At 43.0% G+C, this 24,715-nt stretch overlaps 1 protein-coding gene across 2 annotated transcripts in view; it reads right to left on the bottom strand.

Moving 5' to 3' along the window:
- LOC311099231 (rho-associated protein kinase 1-like) overlaps positions 1-24,715 on the bottom strand; it is a 68,120-nt gene that overhangs the window by 27,447 nt on the left and 15,958 nt on the right. For both annotated transcript variants that reach the window (XM_084139916.1, XM_084139915.1), the window contains exons 2-10: positions 13,051-13,132; positions 11,333-11,433; positions 10,966-11,103; positions 10,581-10,756; positions 9,709-9,793; positions 7,722-7,866; positions 4,897-5,035; positions 4,449-4,540; positions 254-413 (exon numbers count right to left, since the gene is read on the bottom strand). In XM_084139916.1, coding sequence (XP_083996042.1) covers positions 254-413; positions 4,449-4,540; positions 4,897-5,035; positions 7,722-7,866; positions 9,709-9,793; positions 10,581-10,756; positions 10,966-11,103; positions 11,333-11,433; positions 13,051-13,132 — 1,118 coding nt within the window. The remainder of the gene's footprint in view (positions 1-253; positions 414-4,448; positions 4,541-4,896; positions 5,036-7,721; positions 7,867-9,708; positions 9,794-10,580; positions 10,757-10,965; positions 11,104-11,332; positions 11,434-13,050; positions 13,133-24,715) is intronic.

The following is a 24,715-nucleotide window of genomic DNA, read 5'->3' as shown; positions in this document are numbered from 1 at the left end:
TAGGTGACGACTGACAGTGTTGACTGTAGTTGGTGACGCCAGGCTAAGCGGACAGTGCCAACACATACTCTGGACACCATTTTCCTGACACAGATTAAAGTCTTGGACTAAAATGCAGTTAATGGAAATTCTCCACGAAACATGATTCAAGAGCCTTACTGGTGACTGCTGTAGTAGTTGAAGCCTGGCTATGCTAACAGACTTACTGGTGACTGCTGTAGTAGTTGAAGCCTGGCTATGCTAACAGACTTACTGATGACTGCTATAGTAGGTGAACCCCACAAAGGGCAGCTGGTTGCCCACAAAGGCCTTTGGTATGGGGAAGGTCTCCTCGTCTCCCCGGTCCTCCTCAATGTCGTCAAAGTTACTGGTGTCGATGTCACTGCTCAGCTCAGGCACTACCGGGGCCGCCGCTGGAAACACAGATAGACAGAAGGTGGAGGAGAGGAGAGGAGAGGAGAGGAGAGGAGAGAACCGAAACATGATTCACCGCAGGTGGAGAGGTATTCTCATAGTTTTCTGAGGTGGTGCGGAGGCACATTGAGTTGAGAACTTGAGATCATGTTGTGGGGGGAAATGCCAGTCAAACTTTGAGGTGTGTACTGCACTTTAAAACTGGCCAAATATAGATTCCAGTACAAGGAGATGGGAGATACAAGTGTAAACAACACAGTCTCAGGGGAGTTGGGATATGCAAGAAACACACTTCCATTACATACTTGTGTAACAAGACAAATATAAGCATCCCCTGAATTATTATTACTCTAAATCATTCCCATATGAAATAAAATAGTATTTATCACATGTACCGAATACAACTAGTGTAGACTTTACAGTGAAATGCTTGCTTATGAACCTTTCCCAACAATGCAGAATTTAAATATGATAATTTTTTAAAATGGTAACCAACACAAGAGGAAAAAAACAAAATACACAAGAATGGAGCTATATACAGGGAGTACCAGTACCAGATCAATGTGCAGCGGTTCGAGGTACTTTAGGTACCTATGTACATGAAGGCAGGGTAGTGACTAGGCATCAGGATAGATAATAATAAGAGTAAAATAAAGAACAGAGTAGCAGCAGCAAATGATGAGTATAGAAGTGTGTGTGAGAGAGTGCACATATGTCGATGTATGTTTGTTGGTGTTGTCAGTATGTGTGTGTGTGTGCGTATATAGTGTTTGAATGTGTGAGGGATTTGTGTGGGAGTGACAGTGTAGTGTGTGAGTGAGTGAGTGTGTGTGTATGGTGTGTACATACAGTGAGGGAAAAAAGTATTTGATCCCCTGCTGATTTTGTATGTTTGCCCACTGACAAAGACATGATCAGTCTATAATTTTAATGGTAGGTTTATTTGAACAGTGACAGACAGAATAACAACAACAAAATCCAGAAAAACGCATGTCAAAAATGTTATAAATTGATTTGCATTTTAATGAGGGAAATAAGTATTTGACCCCCTCTCAAAACATGACTTAGTACTTGGTGGCAAAACCCTTGTTGGCAATCACAGAGGTCAGACGTTTCTTGTAGTTGGCCACCAGGTTTGCACACATCTCAGGAGGGATTTTGTCCCACTCCTCTTTGCAGATCTTCTCCAAATCATTAAGGTTTCGAGGCTGACGTTTGGCAACTCGAACCTTCAGCTCCCTCCACAGATTTTCTATGGGATTAAGATCTGGAGACTGGCTACGCCACTCCAGGACCTTAATGTGCTTCTTCTTGAGCCACTCCTTTGTTGCCTTGGCCGTGTGTTTTGGGTCATTGTCATGCTGGAATACCCATCCACGACCCATTTTCAATGCCCTGGCTGAGGGAAGGAGGTTCTCACCCAAGATTTGATGGTACATGGCCCGTCCATCGTCCCTTTGAAGCGGTGAAGTTGTCCTGTCCCCTTAGCAGAAAAACACCCCCAAAGCATAATGTTTCCACCTCCATGTTTGACAGTGGGGATGGTGTTCTTGGGGTCATAGGCAGCATTCCTCCTCCTCCAAACACGGCGAGTTCAGTTGATGCCAAAGAGCTCGATTTTGGTCTCATCTCACCACAACACTTTCACCCAGTTCTCCTCTGAATCATTCAGATGTTCATTGGCAAACTTCAGACAGGCATGTATATGTGCTTTCTTGAGCAGGGGGACCTTGCGGGCGCTGCAGGATTTCAGTCCTTCATGGTGTAGTGTGTTACCAATTGTTTTCTTGGTGACTATGGTCCCAGCTGCCTTGAGATCATTGACAAGATCCTCCCGTGTAGTTCTGGGCTGATTCCTCACCGTTCTCATGATCATTGCAACTCCATGAGGTGAGATCTTGCATGGAGCCCCAGGCCGAGGGAGATTGACAGTTATTTTGTGTTTCTTCCATTTGCCAATAATCGCACCAACGGTTGTCACCTTCTCACCAAGCTGCTTGGCGATGGTCTTGTAGCCCATTCCAGCCTTGTGTAGGTCTACAATCTTGTCCCTGACATCCTTGAAGAGCTCTTTGGTCTTGGCCATGGTGGAGAGATTGGAATCTGATTGATTGATTGCTTCTGTGGACAGGTGTCTTTTATACAGGTAACAAGCTGAGATTAGGTGCACTCCCTTTAAGAGTGTGCTCCTAATCTCAGCTCATTACCTGTATAAAAGACACCTGGGAGCCAGAAATCTTTCTGATTGAGAGGGGGTCAAATACTTATTTCCCTCATTAAAATGCAAATCAATTTATAACATTTTTGACATGCGTTTTTCTGGATTTTTTTGTTGTTATTCTGTCTCTCACTGTTCAAATAAACCTACCATTAAAATTATAGACTGATCATTTCTTTGTCAGTGGGCAAACGTACAAAATCAGCAGGGGATCAAATACTTTTTTCCCTCACTGTATAGTCTAGTGAGTGTGCGTAGGGTCAGTGCAAGATAGTTTGGGTACCATTAATTGACTATTTAGCAGTCTGGCTATTTAGCAGTCTGAGGAGAGAGCTTGGGGGTAGAAGCTGTTTTAGAGCCGGTTGGTCCGAGAGCCGATGCTCCAGTACAGTCTATGGCTCAGGTGGCTGGAGTCTTTGGCAATTTTTCAGGTCTTCCTCTGACACCGCCTGATATAGAGGTCCTGGATGGCAGGGAGCACGGCCACAGTGAGGTACTGGGCAGTCCGCACCACACTTTGTAGCGCTTTGCGGTCAAGGGCAGTACAATTGCCAGTGATGCAGCCAATCAAGATGCTCTCGATGGTGCAGAGGATCTGAGGGCCCATGCCAATAATTTTCAGCCTCATGACGGGAGAAGAGGTGCTGCCTTTCCCGCTTCACTACTGTTCAGGTGTGTGTGGACCATGTTAAGTCCTTAGAGATGTGGACACCAAGGAACTTAAAGCTCTCGAACTGCTCCACAACAGCCCCGTCGATGTGGATGTGTGCGTGCTCTGCCCTCTTTCTCCTATAGTCCTGACACCACACTATCTCTTCTCTGCTTATGGCAATGTTCTGCTGTCAAATATGTCAGTCCTTCTCTCCCCCATAATCTTAAACTGTCTCTTGTCAATCTAGATTACTTAGGAGATAAAATGTATCAACTATAAAACACCAGCACTCAGTCTGACAGTTGATACAGTAGGTATGCGGAGGGGTGACAGAGTTCTGGTTCACACACTGAACCTGGCATCCTATTCCCTATGAAGTGTACTACTTTGCACCTTTTCCCTATGAAGTGCACTGCACAGATGTAAGGCTCACCACATATGTAAGGCTCAGGCCAAAACAAGTGCACTTCATAGGGAATAGGGTTCCATTCCTAGGTCACCCAGCTAGTCAACTAGGGGAGCATCTAGAGGAGCAGCTAGGACAGCTGGTGCTGGAGAATGGCAGGGCATGCCAGAGCAGGGCTAGGAGCGGTGTGGCCAGGCCAAAGTGCTGACTGCAGCCCTTCAGCGTATTTAATATAAACCCAGTAAAGAGCTGCTATAGCCAGTGGATTTACATTTAGCCCTCCGCCTCTAATCTCTCCGCTGTAGCCGGAGACCACATCAACACTAACGCCAGGGTGCTGTTCGGTAGGGTACACCGCAGCAAAAAGCTTTGCAACAGAAATCCAAAATGAGCGTTTCTTATAGGACAAGTTCTGGTAGTACCGCCCCATTAAAAAAAAAAATAATCGCCCTACTGTACATGATCCCGTTCTCACCCTCAAAATCATCCATCCAGGTTTCAAATTGGTTTCAAACTGATAACACCACTAAAAGTGGAATCGTTGCAATCACTCAGTGCGTGGCCATGGGTTACTGAATGAAATGAATGGTTCTTATTCTGGTATTTCCTGTGACTGTCCTCAGTAGGTCAATGGGAAAACATGTATTTTCACTAACAGCAGTTAATCAACAGAGCAGTGCAGAGTGAGGGGGTTAAGGGGGTGTTACAAACACATAGGAATCATGAAAGCGCTCCTGGTTGACCTGAACACAACTCACTCTCTCTGATGTTCTCCCATGTCCACTGGTCATTCTTGAAGAAAGGATGCCTCTTGATCTCATCCACCCCGTTACGGCCCAGTCGCACCTCCCTGGTAACAGGAAATTAGAACAACGTACTGTTTAGTGATTCTGCAATCCACTGATAATGTCCATTATTATACAGAGTCTATGGATTTGAAACTAACTCTCTGAAAACAACTGAGTGAAAGCTTCTCGACATGAATGATAGCTCTTCAGATGATCACAGCTCGATGTTTGAGTGATTACTAAGTCTAATCAAGTCAATGAGTTCATAACACTAGTCCCTTTCCATCTACTTGTCAACTAGGGAAATCATTGGTAAAACAAGAAAGATTTATCTGACTAAAACTGTATAAATCAGGGCTTTCCGCGCCACCAGTTTTTATTTCCTAACTGCGCATAAAAATAAAGTAATCACCCTCACCTGTCAGTCAGGAAGGCACAGATAAGGTTCTTGGCATCCTTGGAGATGTCGCTGTCTTCAGGAAAGGTCAGTGCGTTCTTGTGGTTCATGATCTTACTGTAAGTCCCCACCAACGAGTCAGCATAGAACGGTGTGTCACCTATAGGCACACAAATCCACAGGCAGTGAGGTTAGCTAGTGAACGCAGCCAAGCCAACATATTTTGAATGGTTCTCAATGGGGGTTTGCTTAGCCTAAATGTAAACCCTTAACCATTACCCTAACCTTGAACAAATGTTGATCCCTATACCTGGCCTCAACTTTGGGATGTGCTGGTTGACTATCCACTTCCTTTAGGTTGAGGCAATGTAGGGCTGGGTGATATATCGTCTTAAGGTATACTGGTATGGATCCACATACCGGTATGGATTTTTACCATACCGTCTATAAAAGGTATTTTGATACAGTGTTAAATAAATGAAAAGTTCTACAAATTGGACAACTGTCAGTTTTGTCCTAGTTTGGTTGAGTATACAACAATCAGAATGGAGGAAGCCCATTGAAACCACTTAGAATTCATTTGTTGCTATCCTAGGGTCATGAACTACTAAAAATATATTTCTAAATTATTTTATTCTGAAAAAAAAAAAAAGACTTAAATACCACTAAATAAGGAAGATAATGTGATATGACATTTTGGCCATATCACCCAGCCCTACGGCAATGTCTACAATAAGTGGCCACAAAACAATCACAAACAGACTGAAACACACACACTTGGCTATAAACACAAACACACTGGAAGTCTGGAGTCATTCCAGAGACCACATCCATCCAGGTTCAGTGTGTGAAATGTTGTTTTCTTTACTTTATTTTTATTTAACTATGCAAGTCAATTAAAAACAAATTCTTATTTACAATGACGGCCTACCAAGAGGCAAAAGGCCTCCTGTGGGGACGGGGGCTGGGATAAAAAATTAAGTAAACGTGATTCACTACAAGTGGCCAATGTGTGAAACAGGATACTGTATATGCAGTACAGGAGCAACAAGATAGTATTCTTTCCAACTTAATCATTGCATAGTATGGATTAATGTCATGATGATTATACACTGCTCAAAAAAATAAAGGGAACACTTAAACAACACAATGTAACTCCAAGTCAATCACACTTCTGTGAAATCAAACTGTTCACTTAGGAAGCAACACTGATTGACAATACATTTCACATGCTGTTGTGCAAATGGAATAGACAACAGGTGGAAATTATAGGCAATTAGCAAGACACCCCCAATAAAGAAGTGGTTCTGCAGGTGGTGACCACAGACCACTTCTCAGTTCCTATGCTTCCTGGCTGATGTTTTGGTCACTTTGAATGCTGGCGGTGCTTTCACTCTAGTGGTAGCATGAGACGGAGTCTACAACCCACACAAGTGGCTCAGGTAGTGCAGCTCATCCAGGATGGCACATCAATGCGAGCTGTGGCAAGAAGGTTTGCTGTGTCTGTCAGTGTAGTGTCCAGAGCATTGAGGCGCTACCAGGAGACAGGCCAGTACATCAGGAGACGTGGAGGAGGCCAACAACCCAGCAGCAGGACTGCTACCTCCGCCTTTGTGCAAGGAGGAGCACTGCCAGAGCCCTGCAAAATGACCTCCAGCAGGCCACAAATGTGCATGTGTCTGCTCAAACGGTCAGAAACAGACTCCATGAGGGTGGTATGAGGGCCCGACGTCCACAGGTGGGGGTCCAGGACGTTTGGCATTTGCCAGAGAACACCAAGATTGGCAAATTTGCCACTGGCGCCCTGTGCTCTTCACAGATGAAAGCCGGTTCACACTGAGCACATGTGACAGACGTGACAGAGTCTGGAGACGCCGTGGAGAACGTTCTGCTGCCTGCAACATCCTCCAGCATGACCGGTTTGGCGGTGGGTCAGTCATGGTGTGGGGTGGCATTTCTTTGGGGGGCCACACAGCCCTCCATGTGCTCGCCAGAGGTAGCCTGACTGCCATTAGGTACCGAGATGAGATCCTCAGACCCCTTGTGAGACCATATGCTGGTGCGGTTGCCCCTGGGTTCCTCCTAATGCAAGACAATGCTAGACCTCATGTGGCTGGAGTGTGTCAGCAGTTCCTGCAAGAGGAAGGCATTGATGCTATGGACTGGCCCGCCCGTTCCCCAGACCTGAATCCAATTGAGCACATCTGGGACATCATGTCTCGCTCCATCCACCAATGGCACATTGCACCACAGACTGTCCAGGAGTTGGCGGATGCTTTAGTCCAGGTCTGGGAGGAGATCCCTCAGGAGACCAGCCGCCACCTCATCAGGAGCATGCCCAGGCGTTGTAGGGAGGTCATACAGGCACGTGGAGGCCACACACACTACTGAGCCTCATTTTGACTTGTTTTAAGGACATTACATCAAAGTTGGATCAGCCTGTAGTGTGGTTTTCCTCTTTAATTTTGAGGGTGACTCCAAATCCAGACCTCCATGGGTTGATACATTTGATTTCCATTGATAATTTGTGTGATTTTGTTGTCAGCACATTCAACTATGTAAAGAAAAAAGTATTTAATAAGATTATTTCATTCGTTCAGATCCAGGATGTTATTTTAGTGTTCCCTTTATTTTTTTGAGCAGTGTACAATATGACAAAACAAGGGGAAGATGTTATGTACTACCAGAGTCAAATGAGGGAATAGAAGACTATCCTCAATGGTATTTTTGCTGCCTGCAAATTAATGGGAATACTCTGCTCCAGAACTACAATAGGGGTTCAAACTGTATGACCAGTTTGTTTCTGATCGTAACAGCGTGAGAAAAGGTCTCGTATTGCGACTCACCGACGAGCATCTCATACAGGAAGACTCCCACGGACCACCAGTCACACTCCTGGCCGTAATATCCATCTCCTCCCTGGGATTTTAGTACCTCTGGTGAAATGTAGTCTGGCGTTCCCACTGCTGTGTCGCATCGTACCATACCATCCTGAAACAGCATGAATCATATTAAACTACTATTCTACTGTATTTATAAACACTGCTGTGTCGCATTGTACAAAGCTTGTATGTTCTAAAATGCATTAGCTTTCACAGCTCAAGAAAGCAAACAAATTGTAGGCCTAAGTGCTGATACAGTGCCTTCAGAAAGTATTCATACCCCTTGACTTATTCCACATTTTGTTGTATTACAGCCGGAATTCAAAATGGATTAAATTGATTTCTCTCACCTATCTAAACACAATACCCCATAACCACAAAGTGAAAACATGTTTTTAGAAATTGTAGCAAATTTATTGAAAATGAAATACAGCTTTCAGTCATCTTGGGTATATCTCTGTATCAACTTTGCCCATCTGGATGGGGATTTTCTCCCATTCTTCCTTGCAGATTTTCTCAAGCTCCGTTAAGTTTGATGGGGTGCGGCGTGAACAGCAATCTTCAAGTCTTTCCACAGATTTTCAAATGCAATTTAAGTCTGGGCTTTGGCTGGGCCACTCAAGGATTTTCACATTCTTGTTCTGAAGCCAGTACAGTGTTGCTTTGACTGTATGCTTGGGGTCATCGTCCTGTTGGAACGTAAATCTTCGCCCCAGTCTAAGGTCGATTGCACCCTAAAGCAGGTTCTCAAAGATTTGCCTGTATTTGGCACCATTCATTGTTCCCTCTATCCTTACCAGTGGCTGCCACCACCATGCTTCACGGCAGGGATGGTGTTAGCCTGGTTTTCTCCAGACATAGCGGTTTGCATTCAGGCCAAAGAGTTATTTTTTGTATCATCAGACCAGAGAATGGTTTGCCTTATGATCTCAGTGCGTTTTACGCGACGTGCCTTTTTGCAAACTCCAGGCTTGCGGTCATGTGCCTTTTTCTCAGGAGCGGCTTCCGTCTGGCCACTCTCCCATAAAGCCCAGATTGGTGAAGTGCTATAAAGACTGTTGTTCTTCTGGCAGGTTCTCCCATCTCAGCCAAGGAACTCCGCAGTTCTGTCAGAGTGGTCATTGGGTTCTTGGTCACCTCCCTGACCAAGGTCGTTCTTGCCTGGTTGTTCAGTTTGGTCGGACGGCCAGCTCTAAGCAGAGTCTGGGTAGTTCCATATTTTTTCAATTTCCCAATGATGGAGACCACTGTGCTCTTGGAAACTTTCAACACTCTAGAAATGGTTTTATACTCTTCCTCAGATATAAGAAATCTGATGAGGCAATCTCGGAGATCTACGGACAGTTCCTTGGACTTCATGGTATAGTTTTTGCTCTGACATGCACTGTCAACTGTGGGACCTTATATAGACAGGTGTGTTTCTATCTAAATCATGTCCAAACAATTGGCAACAGGTGGACTCCAATCAATTTGCAGTGACATCAAGAATGATCAAAGGAAATTGGATACACCAGATCTCAATTTGGAGTGTCATAACAAGGGACTGTGAATACTTATGTAAATTAGATAGATGCATTTCATTTTCAATAAATTTGCAAACATTTCAAAAAACATGTTTTCACTGTCATTTTTTCACTGTCATTATGGGTTATTGTGTGTAGATGGGTGAGAAAAAATATATTTAATCCATTTTGAATTCAGACTGTAACAACAAAATGTGGAATAAGTAAAGGGTTATGAATACTTTCTGAAGGAAAAGGAAGAATACTAAGTAAATGTGTTAAAAACAGGTCTAAATATTGATAAACCATCACTAAGCTTAATTAAATAGAGCATTTGGAAGCAGCAAACAGTTGAAACCCTTGGACAACAGTCTACTCTACAGGGTGATAGTGTCAACTAACTCCTCATTATCAGTCATGGTGCGTTGGAAGGCTAGTGCGATAGCTACCTTGTTCATTTTCATACAGGTCCCAAAGTCTGCCAACTTCAAGTGGCCTGCTTTGTCTAGCAACATGTTATCAGGCTTCACGTCCCTGAAAAGACACAAAAAGACACTTCAGGGATAATCAACAAGCGGCTATGCGTTCTCTGGAAAATAATGAACGACATGGAAGGTGTCTTCCATGATGTGCTAGCGGAGTGAAACTGACCTTCAACTGAGTTGCATTACGTTTCCAGAGAACACATAAAACCCTGAGTTGATTATCCCTTTTATACCATGGCTATAATTAAACACATTTACCGCTACAAATGTGTTCAACATCCACGAAAGTAGCTAGCAAGTTTACTAGATAGTAACAGTAGTTGCCTTGTTTAAGCAAACAAACAGACTTGCTACTTTAGCTAACCAAACCAGCAGTCCTAGCTTGCTATTATGAAATTTGAATTCAGCAACGCCAATGTTTTCAATTGGATTTTGCTTTCAACAGCAGCTCAATCACATAACATGTAAGAATGAACTATAGCCATTGAATTCTACCATGCAAATATACCATGCGTTATAGGGAAATAATGCACGCTCTAGAATGCCCTTCAAGCCAATCAGAAACAAGTATTCAACAATGCCATGGTATAAAGTAATATAACAAACCAGCAGTTCTCTAACCTAAAACCTGATATTATACAAGCAAAGCATTCTCAAACCAACAACAGTACATTCAACTGGTGATTTAAGTCCCTGTCAAGAGAAAGTTTCTCAAATTCAGGGAGGCTTTAGAAGGGTGGCGAAAACTGCCACTACAGAAAAGAGGTAGACATAGAGACACTCAAGAGACCTTTAGAGTAGAAGAGGTCCAGTACCAGTAACAGCAACAGTAGTACCTGTGTATGAATCCCATGGCGTGGATCCCATCCAGAGCCAGAACCACCTCGGCGGTGTAGAAGCGGGCCCACTTCTCAGGGACGTCATAGTTGCTCATCAAGTTGACCAGGTCTCCACCGGGCATGTACTCCATCACCATGTAGAGGTAGCGGTTGTCCTGGAACGCATAAAACAGCTGGGGGGGGAGAGATTAGGGTTAGTGACCAAACATCATTAGGAGGAATGGAGGGGAAAGAAGCAAGAAATGGAAATAGCATGAATATTCTGTTACAATTGCCTGAATCTCAATCACTGTGCTTCCTAACATATTGTTCCTAGTAGGCAAAGTGAGGACGAGACTAGGGAGTCTCTATAAAGAACTATGCACTATTCAATTATCCATACCTGCACCACCAAGGCGCTGTTGGCAAAGGCCATGATGTCCCTCTCCTCCCAGAAGAAAGCAGAGTCCGACCTCTTGATCATCTCAAACTTGCTAAGCAGCTTCATGGCGTATACCTTCATCGTGGCTTTGTGTCTTACCTGGGAGAGATGGGAGAGGAGAGAATCTAGTTAGGGCATATGGCTTGCATCAAGCCAAACCTATAGCCATATAATAATAATAATAATAATAATAATAATAATAATAATAATAATAATAATAATGTTATACTCCTATATCTGTCTGCACTAGATGTATAAAGGGCAGACACATAACACTTGATGTGATTCACTCAGGACAAATTAGCATAACCATAATAGCAATCCTCACCAACTGCACTTCTCCAAACGCCCCCCTCCCAATAACCTTGACCACCTCATAGTCCTCCGCTTTCATCCGCAGGTCCCGGATCTTACTGATGGTGTCCTTATCTAAAGAAGAGAGGTGGAGAGATGACATTAAGAGGAAACTTGTTAGAACAGGGTAAGCTGGTAACCTGGGTAGATCAGTAAATAACTAAAGGGACTTTGTCCACCGACTCAGGCAGAGATTCCTAAAAAAAGATAAAAATAAAACAGCAGATGAAAATCTGTAATAATAACGTCACTGGATATCTGAAGTATCAGTACCATTGAACTTGGATGTTGCATACACACCAGTTAACCTTGACGAGTGATCCTTGACATGCTCTCTACATTTGGGTTGCATACGGTCTCCAGAGATATCATTCATACCATCCAAGGTTGTGTGTTTTCTGGCAGACAAAGCAGTTAAAGAAACCTCTGTCTTTCAGCTGATAGCGTTTCTCCACTGACTGCTTTACAGAGTGTGTTACAGTACTGAGAGCCTAACTGATGTAACAACTCTGGCTTCCGCTACCCTAGGGAAGATAGTATTCAGCCAAATTTGGTCATAGCTGAACAGGAGGGATCGTTTTTCTATTTGCATGGGTCACAACTGGCACAAGAATGCATGGAAAAAAAGGGGGGCTGAGTGCAGTGCATCAGAGGTCAATTGATCTAAAAATAAAGCCAAGGACTAGAACTATTAAAATGAGACCATTTTGAATGCAGAGTCGTTTCCAGCAGTTACAGCTTCAGGGTTTCAGAAAGTAAAGTACATGAACCCCCTACTTGAGAAGTGGTATTAAAAAACAGTGCGATAAAAATACATTTTTAGAAGCATTTTAAACACGATTTTATTCCGAGATGCTTGGACTAAAATATGGGGGGAGAAAATAAAATCAGGTGTTTGTGCTGTCCGCAGAGCTGTCGGCTAATGTGACTGAGTGTAGCCTAGGCCTATAGGCTACTGGTCTCATACAGAATATGATTAGACTATATGTCATGGGTTAGTAGTCCGCAAGGAGGAGAGCACTAGCAGTACAAAGAGTACAGACCCCCTGAGGGGATGCCATTGGCAACCAGCTCCTCTCTCAAAACAGCTATCCATTACCATAATGTCCTTCAAGGCCTCTCCAACACTGAAAGAAGTACCCAGCAAGACTAATTGAACAAATAGCCTGTGACAGATTTAGCCCAAAGGCTTTACAGTAGCTTGTATTGACAGTTTGTTTCTAATACGGGGAACAGTTTGTGAAGAATTGTCGTCATCTATGGTAGATGCTTTACTGCCATTGTAGCCACATACATTTAAAATATATAACCATATTCATAAACTAATGACACGCCAAAGTTGCAGACAGTCCTTGTGTTAAAATGCCATAGACTCTATATAAGTTCCACAGTCATATAGACATGGTGGTCCCCCATTCTGAAGGGGTTTAGTGGTGAACCAGTCATGATAGACACCATGTGGGTCACCAGCCACTAATTAAAGCCCCTTTGTTGGGGACACCGAATGGGCTGAGCTGCAGACACAATTGTGCCCTGGCCTGTATAGAGGCGTGGCGGTGACCCAAAAACAGCCTCCACTCTATCGTCTGCCTGCGTGTGTGTTCTACAAATTTGATGGAAGTGACAGAGGGATTCTGCACAAAGGAAGGAGGACATATGGGGAGAAGAGCCTTGTATGGGCCAGCTACTTACATCTATTCAAGAAGTTGTCGATGCTTTTGTTTTTTCTCAGGGCTGGAAAGTCAAGGTCGTACACCAACGCGTCCAAGCCATCCTAGAGAGAGAGAAGAGAAGCATTAATAGAAAGGTCTTGAAGTCTATGCTAAGACCACAACTGGGGGAAATTCTCTACAATACTCTAACCAGGTCACTACTAGCATTATGTAGCTAGCTTACAGTAGAACTACCGTATTTTCCACACTATAAGGCGCACCGGAGTATAAGCCGCAGCAGCTAAATTGAATGATGTGTACATATATAAGCCGCACTGGACTATAAGCCGCAGGTGTTTTAATGTTTAATTATGTTTAATTACCATATGTAAGGGTTCTGATGGACAGTCCCTTTCGTCTCATAAATCTGAAACACCAGGATGGTCCACCTCTAAAATGTTCAATTTTCATTTCGGTGGCGACTGTTTCAGCTTTCAGTCGGATCTGCACGGTGGAAACACCTCGGCCGTCTGCTCTCCAATCTTCAAGAAAGTCTTCAAGTTCGGGCCATCTAGCTTTTTTTGACTTTTTGCATTGAGACAGTTCTTCCCGCTGGCGTCTCCAACGTCTCACCATTGACTCATTGATGCCAAGGCTACGTGCAGCAGCTCTATTTCCTTCTTTTACAGCCAGATTGACTGCCTTTAACTTAAAAGCTGCATCATATGCATTTCTACATTTGTTTTCCATAATGAGGGTTTGTGCATGAAAACTTCCTTTGCACAAACTGTCTCGCTCTCGTAATGTCTGTCTGTCTTGCTCTCGTTCTGTCTCTCGTTCTGTCTCTCGTACCACTCTCGGTTCCACTTTTACTTTTGCGCGCTACCTGTCTCACTCTTTTCCGGCCTCCAGCTTTTCCTGCTGGAGCCCGCCGCTTAAAGGTGGGGGGGCGCGGACCGGTCATAGAGCCCATAGAGTTAAAGTTGGTGGACTGTAACCTGTAAAATCCATAGATTTAGGAGGTCTTCTAGTGGCCGTTAGCTGTAAAAATCCATAGATTAGCCGCACCGTTATATAAGCCGCAGGGTCGAAAAATTGGAAAAAAGGCGCGGCTTATAGTCCGAAAATTACGGTAATATCTGGTGCAAAGCATGTTAACTGGAGGTTATAGGCTATAACCCAGCTATATGCCAAACCATCACAATAAGCAACCCTGCAAGTAGTAGCCTCAAACTGGCTTAGCCAACAGTGGCCAAGGTTTTCAGCTAATCACAAACAAAATATCCTATCCTGTGCCACTTGTAGCCTAAACGGTTATAATTTAGTTAAACCGATTAATAGCCGATCTAATGACGGGTTTAAAAGGGTTTTGTTTTACAACTTCATCCATGTTTAGGGAGTTTTGGACTCTAGAAAAAAACTCCAAGCCACATTAAGCTATAGGGCTAGTGTGCTACACTACACACAATCACAGCAATGGTGTGATGTCAAATGTCTGACTACCTTTGGTCTTCAACAAAAGGATGGACAGAGCCTATTCAGTCAGATGGAACAGCTCATTCCCATACAGCAAGATCGCAAAAAAGATCCCAGAATGATGTACATAAGAAACAAAATTATCCATGGCCAGCTTAGCCACAGGCATTGGGCGTCACACAAGCATTGAGACTTCATTAAACACCTGGCAGCAACTCCTCAGAACAGCAACTGAGGTAACTGAAGAACCATAAAGCTCCCCATCTGATGACTGATAAAACAGTGGGTCGTGAACTTCTCAGGTCAGGGAGCTCTTCAATACAAACGTGTCTGGTTGATGGAGTTCCTACCTTACAGTCAGCTTGGCAAGGCATAGACAATTAGCACCTTAACTCAAATGGACCTAGTCCATGGAAAAGTATATAAATGCTGCAGTGACAGACAGTCATCTCTACAGCTCATCATGACATAAGGTCATCCATATGATTATATTACTCCAACATGATGATTAACCCCCATTCATCGCCCAGCTGTGAACATAGAGCCTGGTGTGCCTGGGTAGGGCCCTGCTGGGGAAGAAGAAGTGCTACCGGCCGGCAGACCAGCAAGATTTAACCTAATCTTCCTTAATCCAGGACGTCTCACACAAAGAGGGCAGTGGCACATCACTAAGATAGCAGTTGTATCCAGGGCCTATAACAGGACATGTACAGTTCAGTTGTATCCAGGGCCTATAACAGGGCCTATAACAGGACTTATCTCCCTCACTAACTTTAAGCATCAGTTGTCAGAGCACCTTACCGATCACTGCACCTGTACACAGCCCATCTGAAATTAGCCCGCCCAACTACCTCATCCCTATATTGTTATTTATTTTGCTCATTTGCACCCCAGTATCTCTATTTGCACATCATCTCTTGCACATCTATCATTCCAGTGTTAATACTAATTGTAATTATTTTGCACTATAGCCTATTTTATTGCCTTACCTCCATAACTTGCTAAATTTGCACACTGTATATTATATGTATTTCTGTTGTATTTTTGACTTTGTTTTGTTTTACCCCATATGTAACTCTGTTTGTTTTTATCGCACTGCTATGCTTTATCTTGGCCAGGTCGCAGTTGTAATTGAGAACTTGTTCTCAACTGGTTTACCTGGTTAAATAAAGGTGAAATAATTTTTTTTTTTAAATGTACAGTTTAGTTGTATCCAGGGCCTATAACAGGACATGTACAGTTCAGTTGTATCCAGGGCCTATAACAGGACATGTACAGTTCAGTTGTATCCAGGGCCAGGCCTATAACAGGACATGTATGGTTCCTTCCTTGGCTTCCCCACGAGTGAGAAGGAACCTTACCCTTCATTATTCTGATCGAGTAGGGCCTAGATGTAATGTCTTGTGACACATGAGCACATGACTTTCACCTTTGTCTACCTAGTTGACTTAAATAAGCAATCTGTTTGAAAACAAAATAGATGACACTACAGACCCGACCTTCCTCCTGCCTCCTAATGGGGAAACAAAACAAAAAGCCACATGGTGAATCAGCTGCAGCTCAGACAAGCAGTTGAATCCTCTTCAGTAACTCCACTAATGGCTGCGGATGGTGTAGAAGTGTTTGTGGTGGTCATAGCCTCTTTAGACTTGCAGTCTCAGGGAAAGAGATGGGGGAAAACTAGACATTCAAAGAAGGGGGAGGCGACAGTGTAGAGTAAGAAAAATGGGAGAGCTGGCTAGATCAACCCACCCGCTAGACATGGTTGAGGATAGATGCATAGATTTCTCACACAGCAGCTCTTCTAAATGGTGGGCTGAGTGTTTCATACAGAGGGGGAAATGTGGCCTTGTATGTTGACCATGGTGCAGAGCAGATGAGAAAGCCTCTCCCTCTCTCCCCCTCCCCCCTCTCCTAGAGAACTCTGGGTTGCCGCAGTTCGCATTCCTTAACAGGACTCTACACGTCAGAGTGCTATTTTAAGTATGTGGCCAAGCAAGTTCAACAAAATGTTGAAAAAAAATCAGAATAATTGTACAAAAGTCACAAAGTGAGGCCCCTTCTTTTCAATTAGTACTAATGGGTTAACAAGATTATTATGAGGGGTCGGGTGTTATTTTCCATCCACCGGGAGAACAAATGAAGGAAAAAACAAAGAAAGCTGAAAGGAAGCCATGTTAGGAATTTGGTACGACTTGGTCTGAATGGAATGACGAGAGACAGCGCATAGGGTGAGCATGAAGTGAAACCACTTACTGGAAAATATAAGTCTAGGCCTAATTACAATAACAAAGCTGTTGCTAGCTAGAGAGAGGATAGTTTACCTGAGAAAAACATTGGCATGGGGACTCATTCAAACACCTGGAGTCAAACATTAACTTGAATTTGATATTAACTCAGAACAACAAAGAGAGTCAACTCAATTTCAGCAACATTACATTTTGTACATGTATTGTCTTCAGATAGGGCTAGGGTTGGTGTAGGCCTAAGCTGTGCATTGTGGAGACAGTGGATGGAACCCAGGTCACCCACCAAACAATGATGTGATTCTAAGATCACATGACTGTAGACTTTGCATGAGCCAAAGGCACAGTGCTCTATACACCAATCATCAACACTTAAAAAGCAGTCTGGTAAAAACATTCCCATTATGTAAACAGTGCTGTAGCTGGACCTATAGAATAATGAAGGGTACGGTTTCAAATCCTGTGCAGAAAGCTAGAGAGCTAGCCACCAGGCAGCTAGTGATTTGTGTTGAGTAGGGCCAGGGCAGGGGGCGAGTCACTGACCTGAGTTCATCTGTCTCTCCTGCTCTAAAGGCAGACGGCTCAGTGTCCGTCTGGCCTCGGCCACATACATGGAGAAGAGGGAACACCAAGCCAAACAGGCCTCAGACACCACTCCTCACACCATCATACCAACCCCAACCGTACTGGTTCAGTTTCTTTACCCTTTTCATTTTTTTACATTTTAGTCATTTTTAGCAGACGCTCTTATCCAGAGGTAGTGAGTGCATTATTATTATTTTTTATTTTTTATTTTTTTATACTGGCCCCCCTTGGGAATCGAACCCACAACCTTGGCGTTGCAAACGCCATGCTCTACCAACTGAGCCAAATCCCTGCCGGCCATTCCCTCCCCTACCCTGGACAACGCTGGGCCAATTGTGCGCTGCCCCATGGGTCTCCCGGTCGCGGCCGGCTACGACAGAGCCTGGATTCGAACCAGGATCTCTAGTGGCACAGCTAGCACTGCGATGCAGTGCCTTAGACCACTGCGCCACTCGGGAGACACCATCATACCAACCCCAACCGTACTGGTTCAGTTTCTTTAGCCTTTTCACACCATCATACCAACCCCAACTGTACTGGTTCAGTATCTTTACCCGTTTTATGCCATCAAGCAATCAATGCTGTTTCAGAGTTTTTGTGTCAGATTGTTTTTGCCAGCTCGATTCTAAACACTATGATGGACGTGTAACCAAACTAGCACGGTAGAGAACTTTGCTCAGCTCAGTTCAGTACTGTGAAAAGAGTATTACAGAGTACCAGTGGTGTGTGGGCCCAGCTGCCCTGGGAAGAAACACCCTCAGGACTCCCAGTCTATCTGCTTTCCAAGCACAAGAGGGGAATGGTGCAGCAACTAGTGAAACAAAAATAAAGGCCACTCTAAAATGTGCAGTTTTGTCACACAACACAATGCCACAGATATCTCAAGTTTTGCATTCTACGCCACTGCTCAGCTTCTCTGCTCTACTGAGAGGATGTGGTCCATCCAAATAAGTGTGTGCCTGGACCCGGTCCTGACATTGCAAGGCTGCGCTGAGACATTGACTTATCAACACCCCAAGTACCGCTCGGGTAATCCCAACCATAAATTATCAGCATTATCATGATAATGCAGGTCCGCAACAGGCAACCATTATTGACTCCAGTTTTATCCCACATACTCGCTCGAGGTATAGGCCCAATGGTCCAGTTCTAGACAATCTAGTATCTATACCAATTCAAGCTAGCCCTATGGCAGTGTCACCAACTTTCTCCTGAGTCAAGATCACTTTTGAAGTGAAAAAGCAAGAGATCTACCACTCAGAATGTTATTTTAAAAAATATATAATTAACCTAATAAAAATAGTTCTGTAGGAATTAGGTTTGTGCAGCAGGCCTAATACATTATCACAGCATATTGGCTATATGCCTGGCCTGCCAATATTGTTCTTCTCAGCCCATATTATATTTCAAAACATTCAAAAATTCAGAGTTGGATGACCGTTCAAAACAATTATTCCTAGTTCCTAGTTGTCTTGAACGCACTGAAGTCAGAAGTCTGAGATTTCCGAGTTCCCAGTTGTTTTGAACACGTCATTGGTCTCAGCGGAGGGAGGGAGAGAGCAGCAGAGGGTCCACCACTCACGGTCCCTGCGCTCTCCTTCCTTTCATCCGGTGAGACTGACGGGAGAGTGGGACAGTCTTCCACCTGATGGCGAAACTCAAGTTGCACCGCTTCCACATATGCCTCACGCACAAATTCATGTTGTTCCTATGACCAGAGAAAGTTAAATATTACTCGATATTAAAATAGACACGACGAGCTGCTAATAACAAAACACAGGATTATCGCTACACTTGGCTACTCATTCATTGCAGATGCAGCGTGAGTGGAAGTAGAGAGAAGTTTTATGTTTTGTAATAGTGATAATAACAGTGTTGACAGTGCTGAACTCATTCAAAAACAGCAGCTCTTTGCTGTATTCTTTGACAGTCACTCTCTGGTCATGGTTTTATAAAAGTTAAGAAATATCACGTAGGCTGGTATCAAACTTCGCTGTGGCCGGTGAAGCTATAGGCTCTGTGATTGGAGCGACCCGATTGGCCAGCGCAGTAGGCGCACTCAATTTAGGCACAGAAGTCCCAGTCCACCAGGTAGGCAGAGTTTGTATTTTCAGAAAAATGAAAATGGTTCAAAATGGATACACTTTGCCTACCCCGGTGCACAGGGCTTCTGACTTAAGTACACCTATCGCCAACAGCACAAAACAAAAAACAAAATTTTAAAAAGGGAACGCAAGCCTTTATCGCTGGCTTTTCTACAGAAATGTTTGGTGATCGACTAGGAATGCCTTGAAGATCGACCCGTCGTTCGCGATCGACCAGTTGGTGACCACTGCTCTATGGTATTTTCAAACAAGGGGTTACCAACTGAGCATAGTATGCTTGTATTAGAGTTTGATACGAAATGCAGCATTGGACTGATTAATGTAAATGCCAGAAGTTTGATCTCAAACATGGATTTTATTATAACTGTGGCCTCTCAAACCAATGTCACCATTTGTACAAAGGAAAACGTAAATGTTTCTGTATTTGTATTTATTATGGATGTCCATTAGCTGCTGCCAAGGCAGCAGCTACTCTTCCTGGGGTCCAGCAAAATTAAAAAGGCAGTTATACAATTTAAACACATTACAATAAATTCACAGATTTCACAACACTCTGTATGCCCTCAAGCCCCTACTCCACTACCACATATCTACAATACAAAATCTGTGTAAGTGTGTGTATAGTGCGTATGTTATCGTGTGTGTATGCATGTGTCTGTGCCTATGTTTGTGTTGCATCACAGTTCCCGCTGTTCCATAAGGTTTATTTTTATCCATTTTTTAAATCTAATTTTACTTACTTGATGTGGAATAGAGTTCCATGTAGTCATGGCTCTATGTAGTACTGTGCGCCTCCCATAGTCTGTTCTGGACTTAGGGACTGTGAAGAGACCTCTTGTGGAATGTCTTGTGGGGTATGCATGGGTGTCCGAGCTGTGCACCAGTAGTTCAAAAAGACAGCTCGGTTCATTCAACATGTCAATACCTCTCATAAATACAAGTAGTGATGAAGTCAACCTCTCCTCCACTTTGAGTCAGGAGAGATTGACATGCATATTATTAATGTTAGCTCTATGTGTACATCCAATGTCATTTAAGGTGCTCCAAAGCTTTTTCCTATCATTCTTTACATTATTTATCTTTGTTTCATAGTGTAGTTTCTTCTTCTTTTTATTCAGTTTAGTCACATGATTTCTCAATTTGCAATACGCTTGCATCAATCCACAGGGATTGAACAGTTTTTACAGTCATTTTCTTAAATGGGTGCATGCTTATTAGTAACTGGAATAAGCAATTTCATAAATGTGTCAAGTGCAGCGTCTGGTTGCTCCTCATTACACACCACGGACCAACAAATATTATTTACATCAACAACATAGGAATCACTATGTTTTCCTAGATATGGCTACCATATTGTGATCGCTACATCCGATGGATCTGAATGCTGCTTTCAAGCTAATTTCTGCAGCATTAGTAAAGATGTGATCAATACATGTTGATGATTTCATTCCTGTGCTGTTTGTAACTACTCTGGTAGGTTGACTGATAATCTGAACCAGGTTGCAGGCACTGGTTACAATTTGAAGCTTTTATTGAGTGGGCAGGTTGATGAAAGCCAGTCAATATTTAAATCACACCTCTATTGATATCACATAAACTACCAGTTAAAAGATTTGGACACACCTACATTGTAGAATAACCGTGAAGACATCAAAACTATGAAATAACACATATGGAATCATGTAGTAACCAAAAGTGTTAAACAAATCCAAATATATTTTATATTTGAGATTCTTCAAATAGCCACCCTTTGCCTTGATGACAGCTTTGCACACTCTTGGCATTCTCCCAGCCAGCTTCACCTGGAATGCTTTTCCAACAGTCTTGAAGGAGTTCCTACATATGCTGAGCACTTGTTGGCAGCTTTTCCTTCACTCTGCCGTCCGACTCATCCCAAACCATCTCAATTGGGTTGAGGTCGGGAGATTGTGGAGGCCAGGTCATCTGATGCAGCACTCATCACGCTCCTTCTTGGTAAAATAGCCCTTACACAGCCTGGAGGTGTGTTGGGTCATTGTCTTGTTGAAAAACAAATGATAGTCCCACTAAGCCCAAACCAGATGGGATGGAGTATCACTGCAGAATGCTGTGGTAGCCATGCTGGTTAAGTGTGCCTTGAATTCTAAATAAAATCACAGACAGTGTCACCAGCAAAGCACCATCACACCTCCTCCTCCATGCTTTACGGTGGGAACAACACATGCGGAGATCATCCGTTCACCCACACCGTGTCCCACAAAGAAACAGCGGTTAGAACCAAAATTCTCCAATTTGAAAACCTCCAGACCAAAGGACACATTTCCACCGGTCTAATGTCCATTGCTCGTGTTTCCTGGCCCAAGCAGGTCTCTTCTTCTTATTGGTGTCCTTGTAGTGGTTTCTTTGCAGCAATTCGACCATTAAGGCCTGATTCACACAGTCCCCTCTGAACAGTTGATGTTGAGATGTGTCTGTTACTTGAACTCTGTGAAGCATTCAGGCTGCAATTTCTGAGGCTGGTAACTCTAATGAACTTATCCTCTGCGGCAGAGGTAACTCTGGGTCTTCCATTCCTGTGGCGGTCCTCATGAGAGCCAGTTTCATCATAGCACTTGATGGTTTTTGCGACTGCACTTGAAGAAACTTTCAAAGTTCTTGAAATGTTCCGTATTGACTGACCTTCATGTCTTAAACTGCCGTTTCTCTTTGCTTTAACTGTAAGTCGCTCTGGATAAGAGCGTCTGCTAAATGACTAAAATGTAAATGTAATGTAATGCTTATTTGAGCTGTTCTGGCCATAATATGGACTTGGTCTTTTACCAAATCTTCTGTATACCCCCCACCTTGTCACAACACAACACAACTGATTGGCTCAAACGCATTAAGGAGGAAATAAATTCCACAAATTAACTTTTAAAAGGCACACCTGTTACTTGAAATGCATTCCATGTGACTACCTCATGAAGCTGGCTGAGAGCATGCCAAGAGTGTGCAAAGCTGTCTTCAAAGCAAAGGGTGGCTATTTGATGAATCTCAAATATAAAATATATTTTGATTTGTTTAACACTTTTTTGGTTACTACATGATTCCATATGTGTTATTTCATAGTTTAGATTTCTTCACTATTATTCTACAATGTAAAACATATTAAAAATAAAGAAAAACCCTTGAATGAGTAGGTGTGTCCAAACTTTTGACTGGTAGTGTATGTTAGAGCAGGGTGAGCTGCACACAGGACTTCCTACTAGGGCACACCACCTCAGTGCTAACAGTATAAATCTTGTTCATAGGCACATGATTACTGCATACAATAGCTGTAGGATCAGCAGAGGCATTCAGGGCAGTTAGAGGGACATAAATTAGGTTACTTACATTGTCTACTAACGCCCCTGGTATAATGTACATTTGCTGAAGCATTATGACAACTCAGTGTCACAATGGTAGGGATTAACTGAGCTGGGCTTGGGTCATTGATAAGTAATTGTCTCAACGCAGCCTTATAATGCTGTGAAAGGTTCCAGGATCCCAAACGATTTGGGTGGATCTCATCCTCCTTATAAAACGTGTTTTGTTTACAACAGGTATCAAAATTGTCAACAAAAGTTACACCCATTGAGTTGCAATAATCACGTAGCCAGTTGTGAAGAGAAAGAATCCTGATAAAGCATTCAATGCCACGATTCAGAGAGGGCACAGGGCCAGATATGATAGGTATTGTATTAGTGTCTAGCAGAGAGTCAATCAGCGCTTTAAAATCCAGTTTCAACTGTTCAGAGCTGCCCTTCATAATGTCATTCAAACCCACATGGACTACGATATAATAGATTTCCATGTCCTGACGTAGTACATTCAGGAGCAGCTTAGTAATGTCATTTACTCAAGCTCCGGGATAGGACATTGTTTTTGCACCAGGAACAGTCACATTTCTTACCATGGAGCTGCCCAAAATCACAGCTGGCGAGGTCAAAGTGGAGGTAAAAGTTTAGAATTTGTTACAAATTCATTAAAAGATTTGAGCTGAAATGTATTGGGTCAATAAGAATTCAAACCCTTTGTTATGGCAAGCCTAAATAAGTTCAGGAGTAAACATTTGCTTAACAAGTCACATAATAAGTTGCATGGACTCACTCGGTGTGCAATTAATAGTGTTTAACATTACTTTTAAACGACTACCTCATCTCTGTACCCCACACATACAATTATCTGTAAGGTCACGCAGTCAAGCAATGAATTTAAACCACAAAGACCAGGGAGGTTTTCCAATGCCTTGCAAAGAAGGGCACCTATTGGTAGATGGGTAAAACAAAACAAAAAAAAACAGACATTGAATATCCCTCTAAGAATGGTGAAGTTATTAATTACACTCTGGATGGTGTATCAATACACCCAGTCACTACAAAGTTACAGGCGTCTGTCCTAACTCAGTTGCCGGAGAGGAAGGAAACCGCTCAAGGATTTCACCATGAGGCCAATGGTGACTTTAAAACAGTTACAGAGTTGAATGGCTGTGATAGGAGAAAACTGAGGATGGAGTTACTCCACAATATTAACCTAAATGACAGAGTGAAAAGGAGGAAACATGTACAGAATACAAATATTCCAAAATGCATCCTGTTTGCAACAAGGCACTAAAGTAAAACTACAAAAAATGTGGCAAAGAAATGAACTTTATGTCCTCAATACAAAGTGTTATGTTTGGGGCAAATACAACACATCACTGAGAACCACTCTTCATATTTTCAAGTATGGTAGTGGCTGCATCATGTTATGGGTATGCTTTTCATCGGCAAGGACTAGGGAGTTTTTTTTAGGATAAAAAGAAACGGACCAGAGCTAAGCACAGGCAAAATCCTAGAGGAAAACCTTGTTCAGTCTGCTTTCTAGCAGACACTGGGAGACAAATTCACCTTCAAGCAAGACAATAACCTAAAACACAAATATACACTGGAGTTGCTTACCAAGACGACATTGGCCTAGTTACAGTTTTGACTTAAAATCAGCTTGAAACTCTATAGCAAGACTTGAAAATGGTTGTCTAGCGATGATCAACAGCCAACTTGACAGAGCTTGAATAATTTTTTGAAGAATGTGCAAATGTTTTACAATCCAGGTGTGCAAAGCTCTTAGAGACTTACCTAGAAAGAGTCAGATGTAAATCACTGCCAAAGGTAATGATAACATGTATTGACTCATGGGTGTGAAAACTTATGTAAATGAAATATTTCTGTGTTTCGTTCTCAATAAATTAGCTAAAAAACATGTTTTCACTGTCATTGAGGTGTATTGTGTATATAGGTGAGAAAAAACATATTTA

This window comes from Coregonus lavaretus, assembly GCF_964263955.1.
Source record: "Coregonus lavaretus genome assembly, chromosome: 23".
Lineage (NCBI taxonomy): Eukaryota > Metazoa > Chordata > Actinopteri > Salmoniformes > Salmonidae > Coregonus > Coregonus lavaretus.
Note: the sequence above shows the minus strand (reverse complement) of the source record. Positions and strands in the feature narration are given on the sequence as shown.